The 22,655-nt window shown below is 36.9% G+C and overlaps 10 protein-coding genes across 10 annotated transcripts; 3 read left to right on the forward strand and 7 right to left on the reverse strand. All coding sequences in view use genetic code 12, as the record gives it.

The window, feature by feature from the left end:
- Positions 1-1,267: 1,267 nt before the first annotated feature.
- HFI1 (Hfi1p) lies at positions 1,268-3,268 on the forward strand (the record flags this gene model as incomplete). Its single annotated transcript, XM_064995713.1, has 1 exon — positions 1,268-3,268. One exon carries the CDS (start codon positions 1,268-1,270, stop codon positions 3,266-3,268), a length of 2,001 nt encoding a protein of 666 aa, XP_064851785.1.
- A 666-nt stretch (positions 3,269-3,934) lies between these two features.
- PNS1 (Pns1p) lies at positions 3,935-5,575 on the reverse strand (the record flags this gene model as incomplete). Its single annotated transcript, XM_064995714.1, has 1 exon — positions 3,935-5,575. The coding sequence occupies one exon, from the start codon at positions 5,573-5,575 to the stop codon at positions 3,935-3,937; it is 1,641 nt and encodes a 546-aa protein (XP_064851786.1).
- A 653-nt stretch (positions 5,576-6,228) lies between these two features.
- On the reverse strand, positions 6,229-7,624 carry ISN1 (IMP 5'-nucleotidase; the record flags this gene model as incomplete). The annotated part of the gene is made up of 4 exons (XM_064995715.1): positions 6,229-7,368; positions 7,423-7,481; positions 7,541-7,554; positions 7,614-7,624. The coding sequence occupies 4 exons, from the start codon at positions 7,622-7,624 to the stop codon at positions 6,229-6,231; spliced, it is 1,224 nt and encodes a 407-aa protein (XP_064851787.1).
- A 399-nt stretch (positions 7,625-8,023) lies between these two features.
- DASC09_021130 (eS4 family ribosomal protein) lies at positions 8,024-9,295 on the reverse strand (the record flags this gene model as incomplete). Its single annotated transcript, XM_064995716.1, has 2 exons — positions 8,024-8,801; positions 9,282-9,295. 2 exons carry the CDS (start codon positions 9,293-9,295, stop codon positions 8,024-8,026), a joined length of 792 nt encoding a protein of 263 aa, XP_064851788.1.
- A 446-nt stretch (positions 9,296-9,741) lies between these two features.
- Positions 9,742-12,015, reverse strand: RRP6 (exosome nuclease subunit RRP6; the record flags this gene model as incomplete). The annotated part of the gene is made up of 1 exon (XM_064995717.1): positions 9,742-12,015. One exon carries the CDS (start codon positions 12,013-12,015, stop codon positions 9,742-9,744), a length of 2,274 nt encoding a protein of 757 aa, XP_064851789.1.
- A 315-nt stretch (positions 12,016-12,330) lies between these two features.
- DASC09_021150 (CIA30 family protein) lies at positions 12,331-13,255 on the reverse strand (the record flags this gene model as incomplete). Its single annotated transcript, XM_064995718.1, has 3 exons — positions 12,331-12,989; positions 13,078-13,161; positions 13,246-13,255. The coding sequence occupies 3 exons, from the start codon at positions 13,253-13,255 to the stop codon at positions 12,331-12,333; spliced, it is 753 nt and encodes a 250-aa protein (XP_064851790.1).
- A 310-nt stretch (positions 13,256-13,565) lies between these two features.
- On the reverse strand, positions 13,566-14,987 carry NMT1 (glycylpeptide N-tetradecanoyltransferase NMT1; the record flags this gene model as incomplete). Its single annotated transcript, XM_064995719.1, has 1 exon — positions 13,566-14,987. One exon carries the CDS (start codon positions 14,985-14,987, stop codon positions 13,566-13,568), a length of 1,422 nt encoding a protein of 473 aa, XP_064851791.1.
- A 233-nt stretch (positions 14,988-15,220) lies between these two features.
- Positions 15,221-19,453, forward strand: DASC09_021170 (uncharacterized protein; the record flags this gene model as incomplete). Its single annotated transcript, XM_064995720.1, has 1 exon — positions 15,221-19,453. One exon carries the CDS (start codon positions 15,221-15,223, stop codon positions 19,451-19,453), a length of 4,233 nt encoding a protein of 1,410 aa, XP_064851792.1.
- A 764-nt stretch (positions 19,454-20,217) lies between these two features.
- On the forward strand, positions 20,218-21,172 carry DASC09_021180 (HVA22/TB2/DP1 family protein; the record flags this gene model as incomplete). Its single annotated transcript, XM_064995721.1, has 2 exons — positions 20,218-20,246; positions 20,335-21,172. The coding sequence occupies 2 exons, from the start codon at positions 20,218-20,220 to the stop codon at positions 21,170-21,172; spliced, it is 867 nt and encodes a 288-aa protein (XP_064851793.1).
- A 590-nt stretch (positions 21,173-21,762) lies between these two features.
- MRP20 (mitochondrial 54S ribosomal protein uL23m MRP20) lies at positions 21,763-22,515 on the reverse strand (the record flags this gene model as incomplete). Its single annotated transcript, XM_064995722.1, has 1 exon — positions 21,763-22,515. The coding sequence occupies one exon, from the start codon at positions 22,513-22,515 to the stop codon at positions 21,763-21,765; it is 753 nt and encodes a 250-aa protein (XP_064851794.1).
- Between the last annotated feature and the right edge of the window lie 140 nt (positions 22,516-22,655).

Genomic DNA, 22,655 nt, shown 5'->3' on the forward strand with positions numbered 1-22,655 from the left:
TAATTATATTTAAGATACTGCAATTTGCAAAACTCCAAATTTATCTGATATTAGGTTTTCTGCACCGGTAAATCTGATTCTCGATTTAACATATATATCAGAGTATGGAAAAATATTAGAGTGTCTGATCAAATGGGAGAAAGAACGGACAGATCAGAATGCCGTTAAATTTAGGAACCCTGCAGCCACATTGACAAAGTCAAAGAAGGTAGAAGTGTGGTGCTTCAATAATAGTCAAAAATAAATGGACCATAGCTATAATAAAAAACTATTTAGTTTATATTCTTCAGAATCTCTCTGTTGAGGAGATATCGATGATGATCACGTGTTAAATCACGCGTAGCTTCCTTCGTAAATTTTTCCAGAACAGAAGGGGATCACCCGGCACTTTTCCTTGGGGTATTTGGGAAAATTGGCAAAAAGCGAAGGAACCCTGGATGGGTGATCATATTGTATTCGTCCTGTCAGTTATTTCATACAGGATTCACCACCAATAGTTATTTTTTTGGTGAAATTCCGTATCTCGAGGACTAAAAACTCTTTGGCCACAAATTTGGAGATTGATTGGCTTATTTGGAGATAGATTGGTCCCCGACTTGTTATTGTCTTATTGTGAGGGTACTGTGCGTGTGTGTTTTTAGAGATCGCGTTTTCGTGCTTTTTTGTTTGTGTTTTTGTCAGGTAAATAAACACAAATCAATATCCACAATTATTATTTTTGGATTGGCAGGCAAAAATAGACCAATTTAAATAATAAAATAAATTAAGGAAGAAAGTATCACAGTATTTTCCTTTTTTTTTTTTTTTTTTAATTTACGGCTAGATCAAGAAAGTTTGATTAGATTAGATAAGAAGAAGCATTCAACGCAAGGCCCAGGTTTTATTTCAAATCTATAAATCTTATTTCAAAAGGAGGAAGGTATTGCCATTGTTAAACCTAAAGGTTCTGGTCTCTTTTTTCTAGTGTCCCAATATTCAATTTACAATTGCTGGCTACGTTAGTCCTTACATAAATCTCATGAGGACAATTGGATTACTTGATCACTAAATCAGATACACAAATTTTGGAAACCACTGAATTTCAAACCAAAGAAAATTAGAACGCGAAGAGAAGTCATCTTGTGTAATCGAGGAATTGATTTATTCTGAAAAGTTTTTCTTGTATTATATATTATCAAGGACGGAATAGTTTACATATTTATCCAGGGAATTTTTTTTTTCAATCGTTAGCCATCGCCTATTATAAGAACTTATAACATAACCTAATATGTTGGCTGCCCAGAATAATACAGCCCCAACACTTCCCAAGAAGCAAATCCCACTCTCAAACTCCAATGCCAATGCTGGGACCAACCCTAAGCCTATCATAGGTACCAATGCAAGTAGCCCCTTGGCTAACGCGACTTTTGCCAATGGGACAACAAAATCAGCCGTGGCAGGTGGCACTGTCATTCGAAGAATTGAACTCGAAGATTTGGTGAAGGAATTCAGGGAATTTTTGGGCGAGAAACGATGGAGTGGATATTATTCTATGCTTTGTAAATTTTTACTAGGAAAAATGTCAAAGGATGAATACCACTCATACATTAAAAACCATTTTTTAGCTGTGAGGTCAGAGGAAAAAGAGAAAGAGTTTAAAGAAGGTAAACCATTAGGGACTTTCAAATCAAGATTCGTTAGGTATCACAATAAATTCCTTTTAGCATCATTAGCAAACTCTTTCCGTGATGCTCCTAATGCAAATAATATCACGGCAGATGGGTTTGGGTATTTGAACACTCTTAGTGGAAAGAGCCAGAAAAAACAAAAAGTTTCGAGTGACGTTACAGAACATGAAAAATTGAAGAAAAATATCATGAGTTTGACAATTAAGGAACGTCGAAGAATTAAAAATATCCCAAAGAATGATGATCCTAAGATTGCTTTGCAAAGAAAAAAACAAACCTTGGGTCAAGTATCGCTGGAAAGATTTGAATTACTTCCAAGAATTCCCGCCGGAAGTAATACTAATAATACGAAAAACAAAAATGCCCAAGCAATTAATGGTTCCACTGGAACAAATAATCAAAACAAGGATTTACCTGATGTGTCAAACAAAAAACTAAAAGGGAAGAATGTTAATCAATTGCAAGTTAAAGTCGATGGAAATAAAGATGGAGCTTCTAACGGAAATGATAAGAATTTGAATCTTATACAGCGTGGGAGTGGTAATGCTCAGAGTACCCCACCTTCAGCAGTACTGTCTACAACCAGTAGCAGCAATCAGCAACCAGCTACCGCAAACACCCCGGCTATGAATGTTGGATTATGGACGCAGGAAGTAATGACGGGACTCCTGACAATGTTGAGCAGTGAAAGTTATGAATTGCCAGATGTCAACTTTTTGAAAAATAGAATGGTTGGGATCATGAGAGAAAATGGGCTAGTGGGGAGTGTCAATGATCAGACGTTAAATATTATGATTGTTGGGTTAGAGAATTATTTGAAGAATATTATCGAAGCGGCGGTGGACACCGTGAGATACCGGAAATTTAGATATGATGAAGATAATGCTGGTCCAACAATTGATGATGACGATAGAATGATGGATGGCAATGAGCCTACCAATGCCGTTGCTTCAAGAAGCGATAAAGAAATGAACCTTGACGTGGCCTCATCTCCTGGCTCAAGCACCTCATCATCTCGAAATGCTAGCAATTCTTCATTGACATCCAATATGACTTCCACCACAAACACCTCGGCTCCAATGTCTCCCGGAAAGATTGATTATGAACAACATCGTAAACGGAAAATCACGTTGACCACAGAAGATATTTATGACACTTTTAAGCTTACTCCTCATATCATTGAGCCATACGGGATATTGGACCGGATCTCTTCAGTATTATTGAGAGATGACGATATAATTAAGTATGATGAAGTAAACAGAAGTGGGATTGTTGATTTATTAAGGATAAATAAAGAGAAATCCACGGATGAGGGATATTTGAAGCACAAAAAATTGAGTTCGGAATTGGTTGATGTGATTGATCATTTCTCTGGTACAGGTGCGGATATTTTCAATAATCAGCAAGAAGGAGAAAAAGAAATAGCAGCGGATGAGTCCAAGGAACCAGCGGCACCAAGTGAAAAGAAGGATTCTGAAGGCGAGAAGGATGAAAACGTGAGTACAAACAAAAGTGATGGTGCTGCCGCTGCTGTTAAAGCTGACAATAATGAAGGTAGTAAAGAGGAGTTACTATGGCTAATTCATGATCTATTGGCATAGTATCGATTATATTTTAACAACCTCATTACGCTTTATTTGTTATTGTTTTTTTTATTTATTTATTTTTAATTTTACATTTTTAATGGTTCGATTCTTTACATTCAATGTTTTATTATGTTCTGTTGTCAGCTCTGCTTTTTGCTGTTATTTTTTTTTCTCTTTTTCTGTTTCTTTTGGTGTTTTAGAATCTATTGCATCTTTTTAGGGGTTTTATTTGCTTTTTTTTTTATATTTTATTTTTGTAGGATAATTTTGTTATGTATTAGTTTTGCGCCTAATAAAAAATTGTATCATTATTTATAATTAAGTAGGCTTTTCAAAGTCTTGTTTCTTACCAGGAGCTATTTTTTTCATTTCATGCCAATTGAGATCCGAAAATCGTAACCAACCTTTAATCGCCAATTGTATCTGAATAATTTGCAAATAACATGAACCTTACAGTTATATTAAAAAATCAAGAGGGAAATCAGAATAGAAAAGTTACAAAATACAAAAAAACAAAAACAAAAAGTCACATAAACCAGGGATAAAGTTCTTTCAAAGGGCAACAATAGCCGCTAATATGCGAAAGATGTTTAGTGGAGTGAGTCAGTTTGATGGAAAAAATAGGAGAGTCATTTCTTCATCACTTTCCTGATCTAACAAAAGCACATTCAAATGAAAAAATCAGTTGCCGTTGGAGTGAGGCAAGTTTAATTTCTCCAATACTTGGGGATAAGTTCTGAAAATTTCTTCAAACTGTTCAGGATAGCTTAATCTGAAGACTTCTGGATCTCTTGCTAAGGCAATAAAAAATGTACTGGTACCACTGGTGATCACTGTAGTGCTGACATTGGCGATCTGACCAGCAATAAGGAATCCAAACGCCACCAAAGGACCATAAAATGAGCCTGAGTCATTGTAAGATGGCTTTGTCAATCTCAAGTACAAGAAAACGAAAAGTGCTGTGACATAGGCAATGAACACACTATAAAAACTGAGAGCGGTGTTGATCAAACAATCATTGATCATAGCATCAAAACCCTTATATCTAAATAATTCGTAAACATCTTTGGAAGCAGAGGTATAATTGGTCCCATAAAGGGCAATGTATGAATATGCATAATGATTGAACCATCTAACTAACCATTCAAGCACCATGACAACCATATCGAGGAAGCACAACAAGAACGCTTGACACATTTCATTGTTGGCAAGGGCATTTTGACGCAAAATGTTAATACCTTGTCTAATTAAGCTAATGATAGCAACGATCAAAGAACCTTCACAAATTGACCCAAAAGAGTAAGTCATTGCTCTCTTAAATGCTCCCCAAGCAGCATTTTTTGGCTCGCCTTGGTCAGATTTAGACAAATAATACCAGACACCATAAACCCCAGAAATGGTTGTATGAATCACATTTCTAATGACTTCAGTAATATAGTAACCGGCAAAGAAAACAAACACCAATACTCCAATCAACGTGGATTGCGAACAGCTACCACCGGAAACCGAGCAGCCAGGGTTCGAAGATGTATCATCGAACTTAACATAAGTTGAAGTGACAACAAACGCAAAGAACACACTGAAAGCACCAGAAATTACAACACCGAGTAAAGAAACCAATAACACACTAGGATGATCTTTCATAACATCAATGACGATCGATAACACAGCACCAGAAAATGGGATTCTATGCCTGCAAGTCCAGTAACACCAGGCACATAAGCAAGTGAACACCAAAAATACAATACCAGCAGACCAATATTTCATAACAAGATAGGCAATTGCGGTACCTAACCCAAAAATAACGTTACAAATCAAACCAATGGTGATGAATTTTCTCGGCCACAATTTCGCAAATGCAATCACCATCGTTGCCAAAACCACTGCGATGGCAATGGCAAACATAAACATGATAATGGTATTAGTATTCAAGGAATCACCAGTGTTGTTATTATAGATCCCACCACCTTGAGATGAATGCGTTAAATGATACGCTCTAATGGTGATGACAGCCACCGCAAGAAAACCAAACACCACAAGATAAAAAAACACTGCAAACGGCCAGTCGTTGAACCTTGGTTTTTCAACTTTGAATGCATCATCAAAGGATTGAGCATCACTTTCTGGTTTACCAGATCCCATATTGTCATTGCCCCAGCTACCTTTTTCAGGGTCGTCATTGCTTTGCTGCTGCTGCTGCTGTTGTTGTTGAGTCCACCCATTCTGTTCTTGGTTGTCATATGGACCCTGTTGTTGTTGGTATTGGGGGTCATTTTGGTTCTGGTATGCCGGTGGAGGGGCGGCCGGACGATTGTAAGACATTGTTTTTCTGGAGTTTTTGGTAAATAAGTTATAGTTATATCAAGTGGTTGGTGATGAAAATTTTGTTGCGAATTTCAGTACCCCAGCAAACTAAACACAAAGGTGAACTACGCTGCCAAAAGAAGAAAAAAGAAGTGTTGTGTAATATATGGCTGAAATGACCAAACGAAAAAAAAAAATAATGCTCAAGAAGAACAGACACAAATACAAAAGAAAGAGAGGATAGCAAGAAAAAAAAAAAAACAATAACCAAAGATACATTTTTTTTTTTTGATCCCAGGATAATTATTGTGTTTACATTTTGCAGCAAGTTGCGTTTGAAATTTACCCAAGGTGGCTGAACCCAGCTTCCATCAACAATTACTTCTAAAACAGAAAAAACCAGGCATAAATGAATAAAACCTGGTAAACTATGACATACTGATTAATATAGAAATGCATCACTCTCAACATCACCCGAGTCTCTTCCAGTTTCCCACGGTTTTGTGTGATTTGACAGGCTGGTTGTGAACCCCGCGCACGGAGCCATTATGGTGGGCGGCAGGGACCCTTTTGCTCACACACATTACTGAATACATTTGGACATTATATTGGATAATCGAATATTTGAATAAAAATTTAGGAAACTAATGAGTATGAATGTTAATGCTATTTCAGATCCATTCCAAAAGATCGCTGATGCACTGCTCAGTCTCCGATGGACTGGCAATCCAGGCGGTGCAGGACACTAATCTGGCCTTGAAGTCGTTGGCCCCTACAGACAAGAACTGGTCCCCAACATGTAAGGTTTCTTGGGGTTTAATGCCTCCCAAAAATCTTTGTAAAGAGTTGACTCCCAAACTTTTGTCCCCAACATCAACCCAGACATCAGATCCTCCATTGAAAGCACAGAATTTGAGTCTTTGAGCTACCTCATCATTCTCCAATTTCTTTTGCACAGATAAAACAATCTCTTCGAGTTGTTCTCTAATCAACTTCGAGCCCAGTTTGGCAACAATACCAATGGCTCTTTCCTTTCTAATTATCTCCGCCGATAATTGAAGCTTTTCGCTTAAATCGCTGAGACACTGTTCGGAAATATCCAAAACTTTCTCCATATCTTCAGCGGTCCAAGATTGCATTTCTGGTAATAACCAGTCTTCATGGCGGATGTATTTCAACCGTTGACTTTCGGTATCATATTTGAAGAGGAAATTAGATTCACCTCCCATGATATACAACATCTCTTTTTGTGCCACGGTCAATCTTTCTGTCTCTCTAACCGCATCAATTAACCCCTTCAATCTGATATAATATTTTTTACCAGATTTTTCAGAATACCCAGCAGCAGTGACAATGCCAACGTGGATATTGTTTTCCAATAACCCTATTAATTTACCAATTAATGGCGAATCAGCAGCAATGCATTCTCCATCATCATACAAAGTAACATCCCCATCGAATGTAACAAGCTTGAGACCACTCTTGGCTAATTCCAACACCTGTGCGGTAACCAAAATACTTCTAACATCGTTAAAACTTGGACTGACATATCTTCTTTCAGAAATACTTCTTCTCTTATCTTCAATGTAGAAAGCTTCTTCAAGTGGCAATGGGGTAAACATTAGTCCCAATTCCGGAACTAGCTGCCTTAGCCTGGATAATTCCAATTTCCCGTCTTTTTGGGCCTGTATATCATCATTGATAAGTCTCTCAATATCACTAAAGATTTCAGCGTACCTTTTCCTAGATTCTTTGCCTGATTCTTCACCAGTGATGGTAGATCCATGAACTGCATGTAAAACAAAAGGAACCTGATCTTGTTAGTGAATTAATTGCTAATTGATACTGTCAAAATATTTACTTACTGCTAATAGTGTCTTGATCCATTCTATGAACGCATCTCTTCTATGTGATTTAAGGGCATCTAAAAAGAAAAACTGTTAGCCATCTATTTACCAGGGATGATTCACATGGTACACGTACATTCAACACGATATCTACATTTGTCAGTAATTTAACCAATATCCAGAGGGTTCCAGCAAAAGGTGTAACTTACCTAGAAGACATTTTAATTTATTTTGGTTTAGTTTATTTCCCTTGAATGTTTCGTTAAGGCCAACGAGGACATACCTGACCCTTTAAGTATTTTTTCGCATTGTGCGCAATTTTAAATCCCACCAACGTGTGGCATTTTAGTGCCTAGTATGGCTCGCTAAAGCAGTGACCTCGGTAACTTTAACCATCCAGGTTTCATCGTGTTTTTTTTTCTTCTTGCTTTCAATCAACTATATCTATAAACTTCAAATATATAAAACTTACAATCAGTAGCAATTTGAAATTTATAGGAAAAATACCATTACATTAGAATGAGAAAATGAACAAAGAAAAAAAACTATTTGTAACATATATATGTTCCTTTCATTTTTCGGGATTTGGAGTGATTAGAGTACATAAACATTGCTGAACTTAAGCTTCCAAACCTTGTTGTCTTCTTCTCTTGTCTCTTTCTTCAGTAATAGACAATTTAAGACCCTTACCCTTTGGCAAAGAGATCCATGGCTTGTTAGATTCACCGATAACGAAAACGTTACCCAATCTGGTGACGAAGGTGTTGTCAAGAGCATCCTTGATGTGAACCAAGTCGAAACCACCTTCGTGCTTTTCACGGTGGGTGATGACACCAATTCTACCCAAGTTACGGCCACCGGTAACGTAAACCAATTTACCAGTGTCGAACTTCAAGAAGTCTTCGATCTTACCAGAAGCCAAGTTGATCTTGACAGTGTCGTTGACCTTGATGGCTGGGTCTGGGTATCTGATGGTTCTACCGTCGTGGGTGACAACGTATGGGATCCCCTTCTTACCCAATTGGACTCTCTTAACCTTACCCAATTTGTAAGAAGCTTCTTCATCAGTGATTCTGTGAACAGCGTATCTACCCTTGACATCGTAAACCAAACGGAAGTTTTCGTTGGTGGCATCGAGGGAGATGACATCCATGAAACCGGCTGGGAAGGTAGCGTCAGTTCTGACCTTACCGTCAACCTTGACGTGTCTTTCCATCAAGATAGCCTTGGTTTCTCTACCGTTCAAAGCATACTTCAATCTGTTTCTCAAGAAGACAATCAATGGCAAAGATTCTCTCAATTTGTGTGGACCTTGGGATGGACGTGGGGCGTAAGTACCAGACAATTTGTCCAACATCCAGTGGGATGGGGCTGCCAATCTCTTAAGGTGCTTCTTTCTATAAAGATAGTTAGTATGGTTTTTCTTTTTTGCTTGTGTGTGAATGAAAAAAAACTTCGAATGATGAAAAATTTTCTGTCGCTTAAAGATTTTCAATTTTCGAGCGGATGGTGCAAACAAAACAAATCGATGATTGTTGAATCCATAAATATCTTGTGTTTATTCATTTGATGAATTGATTATCCAACTTCAATTTGAATAAATTTGATAAAAATATTCTGAAAAATTATTAAGTAGTAGCTTTCCAAATTCCATGAATTCAAATGTGGTTCAATGTCCGTGTGGTCTATATTCATTTCAAATACCCAAACATATAATGCTTTATATATCCATAATCTTGAGAATTTTCATGATGTTGACCATAATTCAAACCCAAAATGAAATCACATAAATTTGCTCGTTGCTTCGGTAGTTCTTTTTTTCTTTGCTTTCTATTCATTCATTCGTTCATTCATAATTCATTATTATCACCACTTACGGTCCTCTAGCCATTTTGAATTATGGTTTATCAATTTATCCTACTATTTCAAGCTCTGTGTATAAGTCTAATATAAAAAAGATTTTTTTTTTCAAAGTATCTTTGAGAGGATTGGATTTTTTCGATTCGCACAGACGGGGCTGCGTAACGCACTTAGAATATTCGTGTGACAAGCCTTTTTCTTGTATAGCGTGCCAAGCACGTGCAGACAGGGCTATATGTGCCCTAAAGTATCCCGTTTCTTTTTTAAGCCCTAACGCTCGTATATTTATCCCGTATATATTTGGCAGAGATATATGATGTATTGATTGATTGGTGCTATCATACAATGTACTATGATACCAATAGCTATAGTGGTGATATATTGCGATATATTACAAGACCAATAGAAAATTGAGGAAATTAAGGAAGCAAAAATAAAGAAATAGTTGCTTTCATTATGATTATTATTATTATACAATTATTTTTTTGTCTTGTAAGACACATTCTTCCCACGATTAAGACTAAAAGCCTTCTTAGCAGGTCTAGGTTCATCTAAAGATTTACCATACGGATCGTAAGCCTTTCTCTTTCTACTGTAATTTTTACTAGAAGGCTTGTCAACCAAGATCTTGTCGGCCTTGGCATAGTCAACCACATCCTTATTTTCATCACTGGCAGTCTTTGGTTTGCTGGCTCTATTTCTCACCACCTTCTTTCTGATGACAATTATTTCATCCTGGTCCTTCTTCGGTGTCTCCACAGGGTGAGTTTCTTTTGTTTCACTGGTTATCTTATCGGTTTGAACCGGAACTTCTGCAGTAATAGTTCTATCCTTATCAGTCTTCAACAATCTGTTGATCAACTTCTGACGTTGTTGCAAATCTTCAGAAGTGAATTCCATGGTTTTCCCTTGGCCATCGTATTTCGTGGACCACACATAGGTTGCTGGATCTTCAACGAACATCTTTGACGGGAACAAGCTACCACTGTCATCAATCAAGTCAGTTTTTGAGGTAATATTATCAAATAATTTCTTGAATTTATTGAATTTGGTGATATTGGAATAAACTCTTCTTTCAGTGAGTTGGTCGTTACCCAAATTTAAGGCTTCAGTATCATGGAAATGAGCTGATTTCAAGAGTTCCATGTCCTCATTCTCCGAATTCTTGAGAGATTTCTGGATGATTTCTGCAATTTCTTTGGCATTCATCCTCACATGCTCGGTCACATAATGATTGGCAGCCAAGACGCCAGCTGAATCAGTTGGAGCATTGACTACGAGAGCCACAAGGATTTGGTTTGGCATGACATACCTCACTGATTCATCGTCTCTTCTTCCAATCTTGTCCCTCCAGTCATATAAATCAATCACTAGTTGCTTTTTCGTCAAGTTTATATTATATTGATTCATAATGTTTCTCCAAGGCTCAATCCTGTCACTTATTGGGGTAACAACCTCACTTGTTGGCTCAGATGGTCTGAAGCTATAATACTCAAATCTTCTTTTCGCGACGTTTCTTGATTCACGCAATACCACATTCATGACATCTTTTTCAATCAACATGTTCTTCAACTGATCAAATATATTCAATAAGAAATGCGTATCGGCTCTCGCATAAAGTTTCATCGATGATGTCAAGGGTCTTATTCTCCAATCTGCCATTTGATATTTCTTATTTGTCTTGAAGTTGGCAAATCTTTCGAGTAGGTATGCTAAACTGTGCTTTGGGAACCCCAATTGCTTCGAAGCATGATAAGTGTCAAATAAACTAACAATATACAACCCCAAGTCTCTTTGCAACCAAATAATATCCATAAACGCACCATGAAAAACCTTAACCACATTCGGGTCAGTAAAAATCTTATTCAAAGGTTGAAGATCATCACGTAACGCCAAAGTATCGACTAACCAATCCTTCTCACGATTACTGATTTGCATCAAGCACACTAGACCGTAATAAGTTCTATAATCATGATGTTCCAAATCAACAGCAATTTCTGGACAGTCTTCGAGGTCTATTATCATGGCATTCAATTTTTCTACCGTGTCAACCCATATTGGTTCTTCAGTTGATGGCCATGGCTGCGATGCGATAGGTTCGGATTTTTCCAAGATTGAGTCAGGATATTTGTGGTTATCTATTTCTGACTCGTATGGCTGTCTATAATGTGCTGGATCCTCTTCTTTTTCAGGTTGGAAGATCTTCAAGCTATCTTCGAAAGATTTTAAGGCATTTGGTTTTGATACCAACTTTGGTTTAAATGGCGAGGTTTCAGTATTGTCTATTGAATTACGGAACTTCAACTGCGGCTTTGGTTGTCTTTTCCTTGATTTCAAATCATTATCATCATTACCAGCTTTGCCATCTTCCATATATATGAGCCCATTACTAGACTCTGGCTTTTTAACTTCCGTGGGTTGACCGGTAGATTTAGCCTTTTGTAATGTATCAAATGCGATATCCGATTTTTCATAAAGGCCATCAAACACATTCCCGATAGCTTTCCAATTGTCATTCAAAGATTCCTTTCCTAACTCTAACTTATCACAATTATCGTCAATAGATTCGATAAATGAGTTAATTAACCCTAAAAGTCTTGAAGAATCATTATCGATCTGCTCGGCAAATTTAGAATCAATAGTTTTGTAGAATGGAATATCGTTATCAGCTAGCTGTTTGCTAATATCTTTCAATTGATCAACATTTTTGACAATTTGTTTGAGCTGAACATTATTATTGTCAACACTCATATTGAAATTATATCGTTTTTCCAATGTACAAGTTCAGCCTTAGAATGTTCGTTAAAACTGAATTTTTTTTTTTTTTTTTTTTGCAAATTTGAGATGAGATATCACAGGGCTCATAAGCCGACATAAATTCAATTCAATAAGCTTACAATCAGGTATATTGCTTCAATATTGGATTTAAAAGGTACGAAATAGGAGGCATTATATATTTTTTTTTATTATTATTCAAACATATTTCTTTTCATGAGACTTGCGATATTTTTTAATAAATACAAAAGTCGTATATCGCGGCACTTGAGAGAAAAAAATTGCAACGATTTAAACAACAGCATCCGAAAAATCGAAATCATCGTCTTGCTTCTTCTTTCTTGACTCATTCACTACCTTTGATAACGACTCACCAGTGATAACTTTAACCCAATCAACATGAAGGCTGTAAGAACCAAACTGTCTATCCAATAATCCAATACCAAAAGTTTTAACCTTACCTTTATCCAACCCACCTTCATCCTGAATAATACCCCAGTTCGTTAGCACAAAGTCATCTAAAGAGACAAGAACAGTTTCCCATTCCCCTGGTGTGTTTAAAAATAATCTGTGTTGGTATATATCTGTTTTCAATGAGCTGTCAGCCTGGATGTTCAAAAAGTACTTTCTGTGATCACCCTTCACCCTCATTGCCAATTGGTTAAAATTTGTCCAATCCCACGACTTCTCCCCGAAAAGAGCGTTCTGAGGTTGATCTTTTGTTCTGAACATGGCATAACCGGATTGTAAGATATCTGGGCGGTCAGCAGGGGGATCCAAATTCAAATATCCATGAAAATGAGCAGCCTGTTCTTGAGGATCAATTTCAAAGTTAACGGTGGAGTAGCCTCCTAATTCTTCATCTGACCTCATTAGACATTTTGATAGTTCATTCGGTCTTTTGAAATCTAATATTGTTTGGAAGTCCTTTGCTTGGGGTGTCTTGAAGACTGGTCATTTTCTTGTTAGTATTAAAATCTCAGAGGCAAAAATATTTAAGATAAAATTTTCACCATAGAAAATTGGAATTAGACTTACCATTGACTTTAGATAACGATCTGAACATAATAATGGCAATTAATTTCTCATTAATGTGAATAGTTGATCGATGGGTGTACCCAGCTGTTGGATTAATTGATATTTTCTCGCGATCATTGAGAGGGGGGAGAAGAGCGACTCTCCGGGTTACACTTTTTGTCAACATACAGATGACCATTTATTGTTGTATATTAAAAAAAATATAGAAAAGTCTCCAAGCAGAATATTTGAGATTTAATATTTTGTAATTCTTCTGGAAAAGGAATCATACCCTCATACTCTCGGGTGGTAGGCGCTAGGTGCCCTAACATCGATGCTATTAGCTTGAAAATAGAATATTCGCCTAATACTACCCAAAAACTACAAAGACCATCATATTATCAACAAGAAAATTCAGTATATTGAGAATAAGGTATTTGAAAAAAAAAGTTTTTGGAAAGCACAGAGAAAATTAAAATGAGCAAATAACGAAACAAAACAAAAGGTTCTCAGAGCATAACCACACCAACTCCACTTCCAGCTTCTGGGTCTAGTTGCTTAGTAGCTTCATTGATACCCCCGGTAATCTGCGAGGTTCTCCAGTTGAATAAATAGTAATTCAAATAACCATCACCAAGACCAAACTTCAAGTCTTCTAAAAATAGGGTATTATCCTGGGATGTCAAAGCATTGAAAACGTCAATATCCAAACCTTTACAAATGATCAATGCGTCGTTTACCAATTGCTGAAGTCTTTCCTTCAACAATGACTGGTTTTCCTTGTCCTTTCTTGATTTGCCAACCCCTACACTGGAGGCATAATAGAATAAATAAGCAACATTCAAGCTCTCGTGCTTTGGGTTCTTCAAAATACTAAATGGCAACAAATAGAATGAAAAGAAGTCAGTGATTTTGCCGGTGGAATCTTCAACAACATATGTATGTATGACTTGTTGGTTCTTCTTAGCTTCTTCAGGATCAACAGCACCAAGCAACCAATGAGCAATTTCGTCTTTACTAAATCTTTGCACCATCTCGTATCTATTATGGAACACATCGTACAATTCATAGATTTGTTCAAGATCCTTGAATTCAGCTTTGCGCAATCCCGGAGTTTGTGTTTTAGTTGGCACTTCGTATAACTTAGTCATACTTTCAATAGTCTCATTTGGTTGCAAAGCAGAAAAACCAACATCATACAACTTTTCCCAATTCAAAGGCCTGTGAGTATAACGACAGACAGAGACTGGACTTGGCAACACCACCCCTGCAGTGTAGAATGCTTGCCATATGTCCTCGCGGTTCACTCTTCTTGTGATTTCTTTGATCAAAACTGGTGCTAGTCTCTTGTTTCTTAACTTTTTGTGTACGCAAATGAAATTGATTTCCACTGACCTAATTCCTTTACCACGCAACTCCAAATCAAGCGGAATGCCAGCAATAAATGCCACTAATCTATTAGTTTCCTTTACTCTAACACCAACATGCCACTGTTTCTTCCATCCAGGAGGCTTGAGACCCCAGTTGAAGAATTCCTTGGTATACTTGAATCTAAATATCTCACTAGAGTCTTCCACGTAGTTTTCATGAAGCAATTCATAAACGTCTTTGATTTCATCTGCATCATCGAGATCCATGGTCACCCATTCAAAGTCTTTCAACAATGGATAAGGATTCTCTGGAATATCAGCCGGAGTTTTCAAAGCATCGATTGGCCCTTCTTCAGTAATTTCTTCGTCGAAATTTGGGACTGGTTGAGTCTTCCAAAACTTGTAGTCTTTCATTGGTTTGGCTTGAGGTTCTGATTCCGCTGTTTCGGACACTCCAAGAAGTTTCAATAAGTCTTCAATGGTCTTGGAACTTGGGGCATTGTTTTTGGTACCATTGCTCCCAGCCATCTCCTTGGATTTCTCTGAGCTATTTTCGGACATTTTGACTGTTTATCTATTTAGTGTTATCAAGCCCTGAATAATAGTTAGGAGGAAACAGTAACGACAAACTGAAGGGACGATTTTTTTTCAATAATAATTTGTCTCTATGGTCACGTGAATATAACACCGAGAAGTGCAGGCCTTATTTATCTCTAAGAGGAGATGAGTTGAACCAAAGGTATAGTTGTTTGGAGTGAAACTGTTATAATTCCTGGTACACCAAGATACTCTCTATGGATAAAGGTGACACTATTCTGTGTCCAGGAGCAGATAATAATCCAAGCAAAGCTACGGAGGGCCAAGGCCAGAATTCTACTCCTACACCCGTGGGTGTGCCATCGCCGAGTGATGGCTCCTTACTCACCCCAACTCTGATTCAACAGCCTCCTAAAGCTAAAAGAAAATATAGGAGAAAGGTCCATCCAAGTTATATCAATACTAGTGTGCCTACACAATTTAATTTTACACTCAACAATTTTGAAAATGATTCAGAGAGCAAAAGAAAAAGAAAGAAAATTATATCGCGAAACCTCGAAGGTAGAAAAGATATTGTCTTCTACAATGACAGGGTCGAGCATTACAAGGGTAAAAAAAATTGTGTTTTCATCAAACTAGAGAACTATAAGAATGAATTCAAGGACTACAGCTATTGTACTGATGTTTTTTTGGAGATATTTGGAAGCATAAGCACCCTTTTTGAAAGTGGTATCATCGTCTTCCTCAAAAATAGAAATATAAAATTTCAAATAGTGTTCCACACAGCAAGAATTAACAAGCCAGATTTGACAAGTATTACCAAGCGATTAGTGGGACTTTCTCATATGACCAACTTGATTTTGCCAGAGTTGGAATCTCTAGATTTGGATGAAAGATATATCGACCCAGGAGTACTCATTTGCCCAAATGTGAAAGAACTATGTCCCGAAAGTCGTTATCGTGGTGCTGGAAATTTTACAAGCGAATCTTTTCCTCAATTAAGCCGTCTTATTTTACATGATTCAACAGTCAATAATCTTTCATTGTCGTTTAAAAACTTGAAGGTATTGGATATGAAGGGTTGTTCTTTGGTGGGTAATTTTTTATGCTCCACTTGTCCTATGCTAGAACAAATTAATCTCTCTGATACTGGAATCAAGTCATTTGAATCTTTTTCTTATTTCCCAGCCCTAAAGGTATTAAATTTGGAAAATGCGAGTTTTATGGACAGTTTATCCCTTGGGTTTGTACCTAAGCTTCAAAATTTGAATATTAAACATTGTAAAAGTTTGAATAAAATTGGTTTTTTCAATGCACCTGAATTGTTGGAACTTGAAATGTCGGGTGCCGGTTCTAATAAAGAATCATGTTTGCGGTTGGACCATTTGGATGTTCCGAAGTTGCAAATGCTCAAGGCTCGTGGGGCAGGTATTAAATCTCTACCAGCAACTTTATCGTCAGCAAAACTTATAGATTTAAGATCCACCGCCAAACTTGAAAGTATTCTGAATTTTGATCTTTCGAGTTTGGTTATCCTTGATCTACTGTATAGTTGGTTGGCATCTCTTGATATAAAAGTTTCCCATAGATTGAAGGTACTAGGATTAGAGAGCAACAATAATTTGAAAGAACTAGCTATTGATTCCTTTGATATGCCATATTATATTGAGTGCACCTTAAGAGAGCTTTTTGAAAAGCAAGGCATAGAATATAGCGCTTATGATGTTAAAAGAATTCTCAAGTCTGTTCCACATAGTGCAGTGCTAGAAGATGAGCAACTTATATCAGTGAGTGAAGAGTTGTGTACCACGCCCTATATTGACAAAACAATGAGAGAATTAGGGGTATCTTCTCCATCGCTGGGAGAAAATTGCCACATTAATTGTCTTTTGGGGCTCAAAACATTCGTGTTAAATTGTCCAGCGTTGTTGAGAATCAAGCACTTTAGCTTGCCTCATATTAAATCTTTGCGAGTTATTACTGAAGACTTAACAGAAATAATAGGTCTTAGGTGCCCAAATCTTTATTTTTTAGAGGTTTACCAAAACAATTTAGCAAAAGTCGAGAAGCTTTTTGTGCCGAGGCTTGAAGAATTGGCATTATTTGACTCGCCTATTAATTCAATCCAGTTTTTCAACACCGCGAGAAACAACAGTTCAAACAATCCCCGAAATGACACATACAATAACCCATTGGCTAGTTTGCGTTCTTTAGAAATCAGCAGCTTGAGTAAGTTGGAATCTATCAATCTTAATAATGTACCCAACTTGAGGAAGATGAGAGTTGATGGCTGCCATAGGTTGAAGAAAATTACCGGATGTTCTATTTTGAAGCGAATTTCGGTCATTCGATGTGATATTTTAGAGACCATTGATGTTGATTTGCCTCATGCTTTTACTATTGATCTCTCTTCCTTGCCGTCTTTGAAAATTCTAGATGAAAAACTACAAGTTCCGGGCCTTAAAAGTCTACAAATTAAAGATTGTGATTCTTTGAAGTATGTGGTTTTGCCCAAAGCTGACCATTTAGTCGAACTTGACTTGTCATGGTGCAGGTCTTTGTCTTATTGGTCGTTTGGTACCTCTGTAATCTCAGATGCCAACTTTGGCTATTTGGATTCCTTGGTAAACCTCCCAAAAGACTTTAGCTTAGCAGGAACCGTAATGATCACCAAATGCAAAAAACTTGAAAAAATTCAAAGCAACACAGATAAGGTAATTAATCTCGTTATCAAATCATGTTCTCTGTTCTCTGCAAACGGATTGATATTAAATGATATTAAATCGATTCTGATAGAAAACTGTACTTTTCTAGAAAAAATTCATCTGTCTAAAGTTTTAAAGAACTTATCCTCTTTAGCTTTCCGATCATGTCCCAAGCTAATGTCTGTTTCATTGAATGCTCCACAGCTTATGTTGTTGAGTTTGATTGACTGTGAGACTTTATCTTCGTTCACTCTTCAGAGTGATGGCTCTAATAGTATACAGCTGATCAAAATTACCAACAGTCCAATAGGGCAATTAATTTTACCTAAAACTCCTGAGTCACTAATTCCAGAACTAATTCTCGGTGATACTGAAATAGGTGTCTTGAATGTGATTTCTGTTTGGAAAATAGGCTATTTACTTCTTGGGAACATATCTCTGTGTAAAAAAGTCGTTGCATCTCAATTTAGGAACGTCGAAAATCTAAGACTCATGGGCGATGGAATTGAGGAAATTTGTGAAGACTTGGAAAATTTGAAATCTTTAACCACGATCAATGTGTCTTCGTTGAAGAAATTGATGATTAACCAGGAAACTTCCAAGAATTTCCGGATCTTAGATGTGGAAGGTGGTCAACTTGAATCGGTTAATATCAAAGGGCAGTTTAAAAGCCATTTCAAGAAAGTCTGCTTCACAGGAGAGCTTCAACTTGACCAGAGAGCACCTTGTGTGATTCGCTCTAGTGTATTTGCATCAAGGCTTTTTGATATTAAGAAGATGTTGATGGAGAGAAACTATGTATTTTGGCCAGTTCTTGTCAAGATTCTTTGCACACAGTTAAAGTCAGTTACAAATGTTTATTTCCGAAGAAATATTTTCGATCACTCTGGATTTCCTGAACCAAACGTAACTTTTGGCAGTGATGGCTATTTAAAGTTCCCTTCAAATCAGGATGATCTAGCCGATATTAAGATGGTTGAATTCACCACAAGTGGCAGCGCCCCTTTCGATGATTCAAACCGTGAAAGAAGCAATGTCTTTCTAAATAGGGACGGTGGTAATTCCTATTTTGAAACTGAGGAAGACATGAAGGAGCTCACCCCTATTTTAATTCTACTTTTAGACAAGTATAAATCTTCCATTGATAATGGAACATATTCTATCTATCGTGAGGTCCTTTTAGTATTATATTTGTCTCTTAATATCCCGCCATTGAAAAAACAGATCCTCAAAGAGGTGTTTTACCAGAAATTTCTAGATAGTTCCGTATTGAAGACATTCAAAAGATCTGCCATAACAACAAATAACAGCCACTATTGCATAAAGTTTTTCCATAATTTCCAAAAGGTTGTCATACATGAATTAGAAGCGAAGGGTGCCGAAGTTATTAGGACGAGAGTTATACGTGAAAATGGAAATGTATCGGAAGCTGATTTGGCAAATGTCTTTTTCTATCTATCAAGAAAAGCATTGAATTTCTTGAGTGAAAATTTGGAGAACTTGAATCACCCGCGATGCCCCATTTGCTTTGATAACGAAGAAACTAATTCTTTCGCATACTATAGAGAGTGTGGACATAGTTGCTGTGAAGAGTGCTTTCAGAATGTTTCTCGTAAGAAGTGCTTTCTCTGTAGAAGCAAAGTTTCCAGTGGTACTCAGGACAAACTTCGTACCAATTCTGAAGTTGATTTATTCATAAAAGTGAAAAAAAATTTCAAATACTGGACCGAATTTAAGGATATGTCGCGGTCGGTGCTTTCAGCTGCGCATTTCAATTCCAGATAGCCAAACACACGGAATCATATTTCTAGTTTTCACTACACTAGAGAAAGATGTATATTTTTCAGTAAATCAGAAGTTTATTTTTTTTTCTTTATTTTTTTTTTTGTATGGCTGTTCTCTTTGCATATTCTTGTGTCAGTTATAATATCTATCCCGATCTACAATATCGCGATATATTGTTTTGAATACATTGCCATTTCATTCTAATATATTGCTATTTCACACGATAACAACATTCTATTCATGTTGGGGAATCATGCGACATGTGCCTGAGAATGGAGCCCTGGTGAGCGCGAGGGACGAATCAATCCCAGAATGATCGGCCATGAGATTTTACTCTTTTTCCCCTTATCACTCTGTTGGTTTTCTGTCTATTATATCTACGGTTTCCAAAAATATATTGGCTCTAATAGCATAAAACATTTTTCTAAAAACTCCGAAATTGGGCAAAGTTAGCCAGCTTTTTTCTTGTTTTTCGTTTTGTTTTGTACGCATTTGCTCGATCCCATTCAGACATCACAGGTCATCTCATCTCATCTCATCGCTGCTGTCACACACACACACCTAAAAAAAAAAAAAAGACAAACATCATAATAAATAATAACAGCCACAGAAAAAAGAGAATAAGGAAGAGTGAGGATAATAAGCCATAAAATCAAATCTCTTTCTGACAATATCCAATCATAACACAAGAAAAAAAAAGCATAAGAAAAAAAAACATTACATATCAAGGGAGGCAAATTTAAATCAATTTTTTAGAGTTGATTATGTTTGGGTTATTATTCAACATATCCAGGTAAGTCGCCATTTACATATATCTAAACAAGATGTCTGATTAAGTCTTATTCTATGTTTAGCACTTACTAACGCCCACTCCTTCGCAGCTTCGTCATTTCAATTCTTTTTCCGATTTATCTATCATTTAAGTCCTTGCAAGCTAACGACTCCAATCTTTTGAAATCATGGCTCATCTATTGGATAGTGTTTGTAGCCATTAATTTCATGGAGACTTTCTTTGCTTTTGTGCTCAACTTTATCCCCTTTTATCCCTTCTTGAGATTGTATTTCCAATTATGGCTTGTGCTCCCTCAGACCAAAGGGGCTGTTTTTCTATATTATAATTACCTATCCCCATTCTTGAAAAAACATGAGTCCGAAATCGAAGGGTTTGTCGATAATGTCTATGGAAATTTTTGGACATTCCTTTCTGACTGCAAGCAATTTTTAGTTAGCCTTATTAAGCGCAATTTGTTTGGTACGAAGGACTCAGATTCCGTTCACAAGCCTCGGAATAAATACTTCAATTTCGTCACTAGTTATTTTGGCATGCCGGGGAATCTAATGAGTAGTGATGAGGCTGCAGACGAAAAATTGTCAATGTCTTATATGGAATCATTACTTAACCAATTCAAGGAACAAAAAACTGATGAATTTGCCGTGGATAGCAATTCAATGTCATTTTTCGAAAGCTTTTTATTGACTATCCCAAAGAGTGGGTATGCATTGAAGAATACTTTTTCAACTCTGAATGAAGCTAAACCACGCCTGGGGGAAACAAGTGTTAGTCGGCCTAGCTCTCCGAAAAAAGAACAAGCTGACGTCAGTGCTGAATTTGAAGAGGAAGTGTTTGATTTTGTCAACAAAGATGAAACCCCGGCTGCTTCAGAAGGTATCTTTTCTAGTTTTGGGTGGGTCAAAGTCAGCAAAGAAAAGACTGAGTAAATAATTGGCTTTTAACATTTCGTATTATATTCCTAGGACACATGACAGTTTTATTAAGAGTCCTATTGTCGTATTTATGGTTTTGTTTCGTTTTTCTCCTTTCTCTCTTAAATTGTTATTTCCCACATATGGTTATCCCCTCCTATTTGGTCTTGTTATTGTTGTTGTTTTTTCATCATGCTTTGGATGAATGTTCTCATTTCTCTATTTATTATCATTGTTGTTATTATTTCTTCTTCTGTCTCCCCATCACTGTTTTGCAGTTAACAGTACACTATTTCCCTTTTTCCGGCAGATTTTCTGGTGGTACCTGGCGCAAACTAAGAGAATCCTGGAGAAGCTTCTTCTTTGTGTTTGATTCTCTGTTATGCTTGACTCGTCGTCCTAATTTCTAGTTGATATTTTTTCCTATATACTTAACTTGTTTGAATTCTTTCATCTTTTTTTTTTCTTTTATTCTTCAGTAGATTGTGACCACCAGCTACGAGTTCAAGAAAGTAAAAAGTAGGCACAGTGAAATTTGTATTTGAAAAGAAAATACCAATATCTATATATACAAGGAACAGGATTCATTATGTGTTATATATCAACTATTTCTGTTTTTCCTTCAAGAATTGCTCCATTAAAATATTATCCGTGGCCCTGCTGTCTGCTTTAATGGCCTTATTCTTCTCATTCTTCAAACGTTTTCCGAGGAATTTTGGTATGAAACTCTCGACACTGTGGTCCACACCTTCGAATTTATAAAGACCTTCAAAGGCTTTGGATGGCTTGAATTTATCAGACCCAGTACTACTACTCATTTCGTATGTGTACTGGTACGCTTCATTAGTAGTTTCCAAGGCATTCTTCGATGCAGCAGACATAGTTTGTTCACCTGGCCAAATAAAAGGCTCTTCCATATCGATGGTCATCTTCTTGATCTGACCACTTCTGTATCTTGGGGTGGTACCTGTTCTAATGAATCTTCCTGGTAAAAGCTGGGTAGTGATATTAAGAGCTCTAAGCCCGTATATGTGGAATAAGTAATCTCTAAGGTCCAATTTGTTGAATGATTTAGGAACAATGAATTTGGCTTGGTAAGGGGTATGTTTTGCATTTGGTCTCAAGAGAATAACTCTGGCTTTTGGGAAATATCTTTTGTCGCTACCAACTCTGAAATGTGGAGCTTCAGAATTAAGACTTTCTTCTGTTCGACTGACAAGGCTGTCAGAGAATTTCAAATTATTGTTACGTGTAGAAGCGGCAGTCACAGTCTCACTGGCAATTGCTGGTGGCGCTTCTGTGACAGTGGCAAGTGATCTTTTGAACACCGACAAGGCACCGGTATTAAATCTAGGCATCTTTATGTTGTTTTTCCCCAATATATATATATATCTGTGGTGTTCTATCACTGTATTGTACCTTTGGTGATTTTGTTATCATCCAACCAATTTTTCACGCAGCTCATAAATTTTTTTAATTATGTTACCCGCAGAAAAAC

This window comes from Saccharomycopsis crataegensis (genome assembly GCF_037102585.1).
Source record: "Saccharomycopsis crataegensis DNA, jcf7180000000074, whole genome shotgun sequence".
Taxonomy (NCBI): domain Eukaryota; kingdom Fungi; phylum Ascomycota; class Saccharomycetes; order Ascoideales; family Saccharomycopsidaceae; genus Saccharomycopsis; species Saccharomycopsis crataegensis.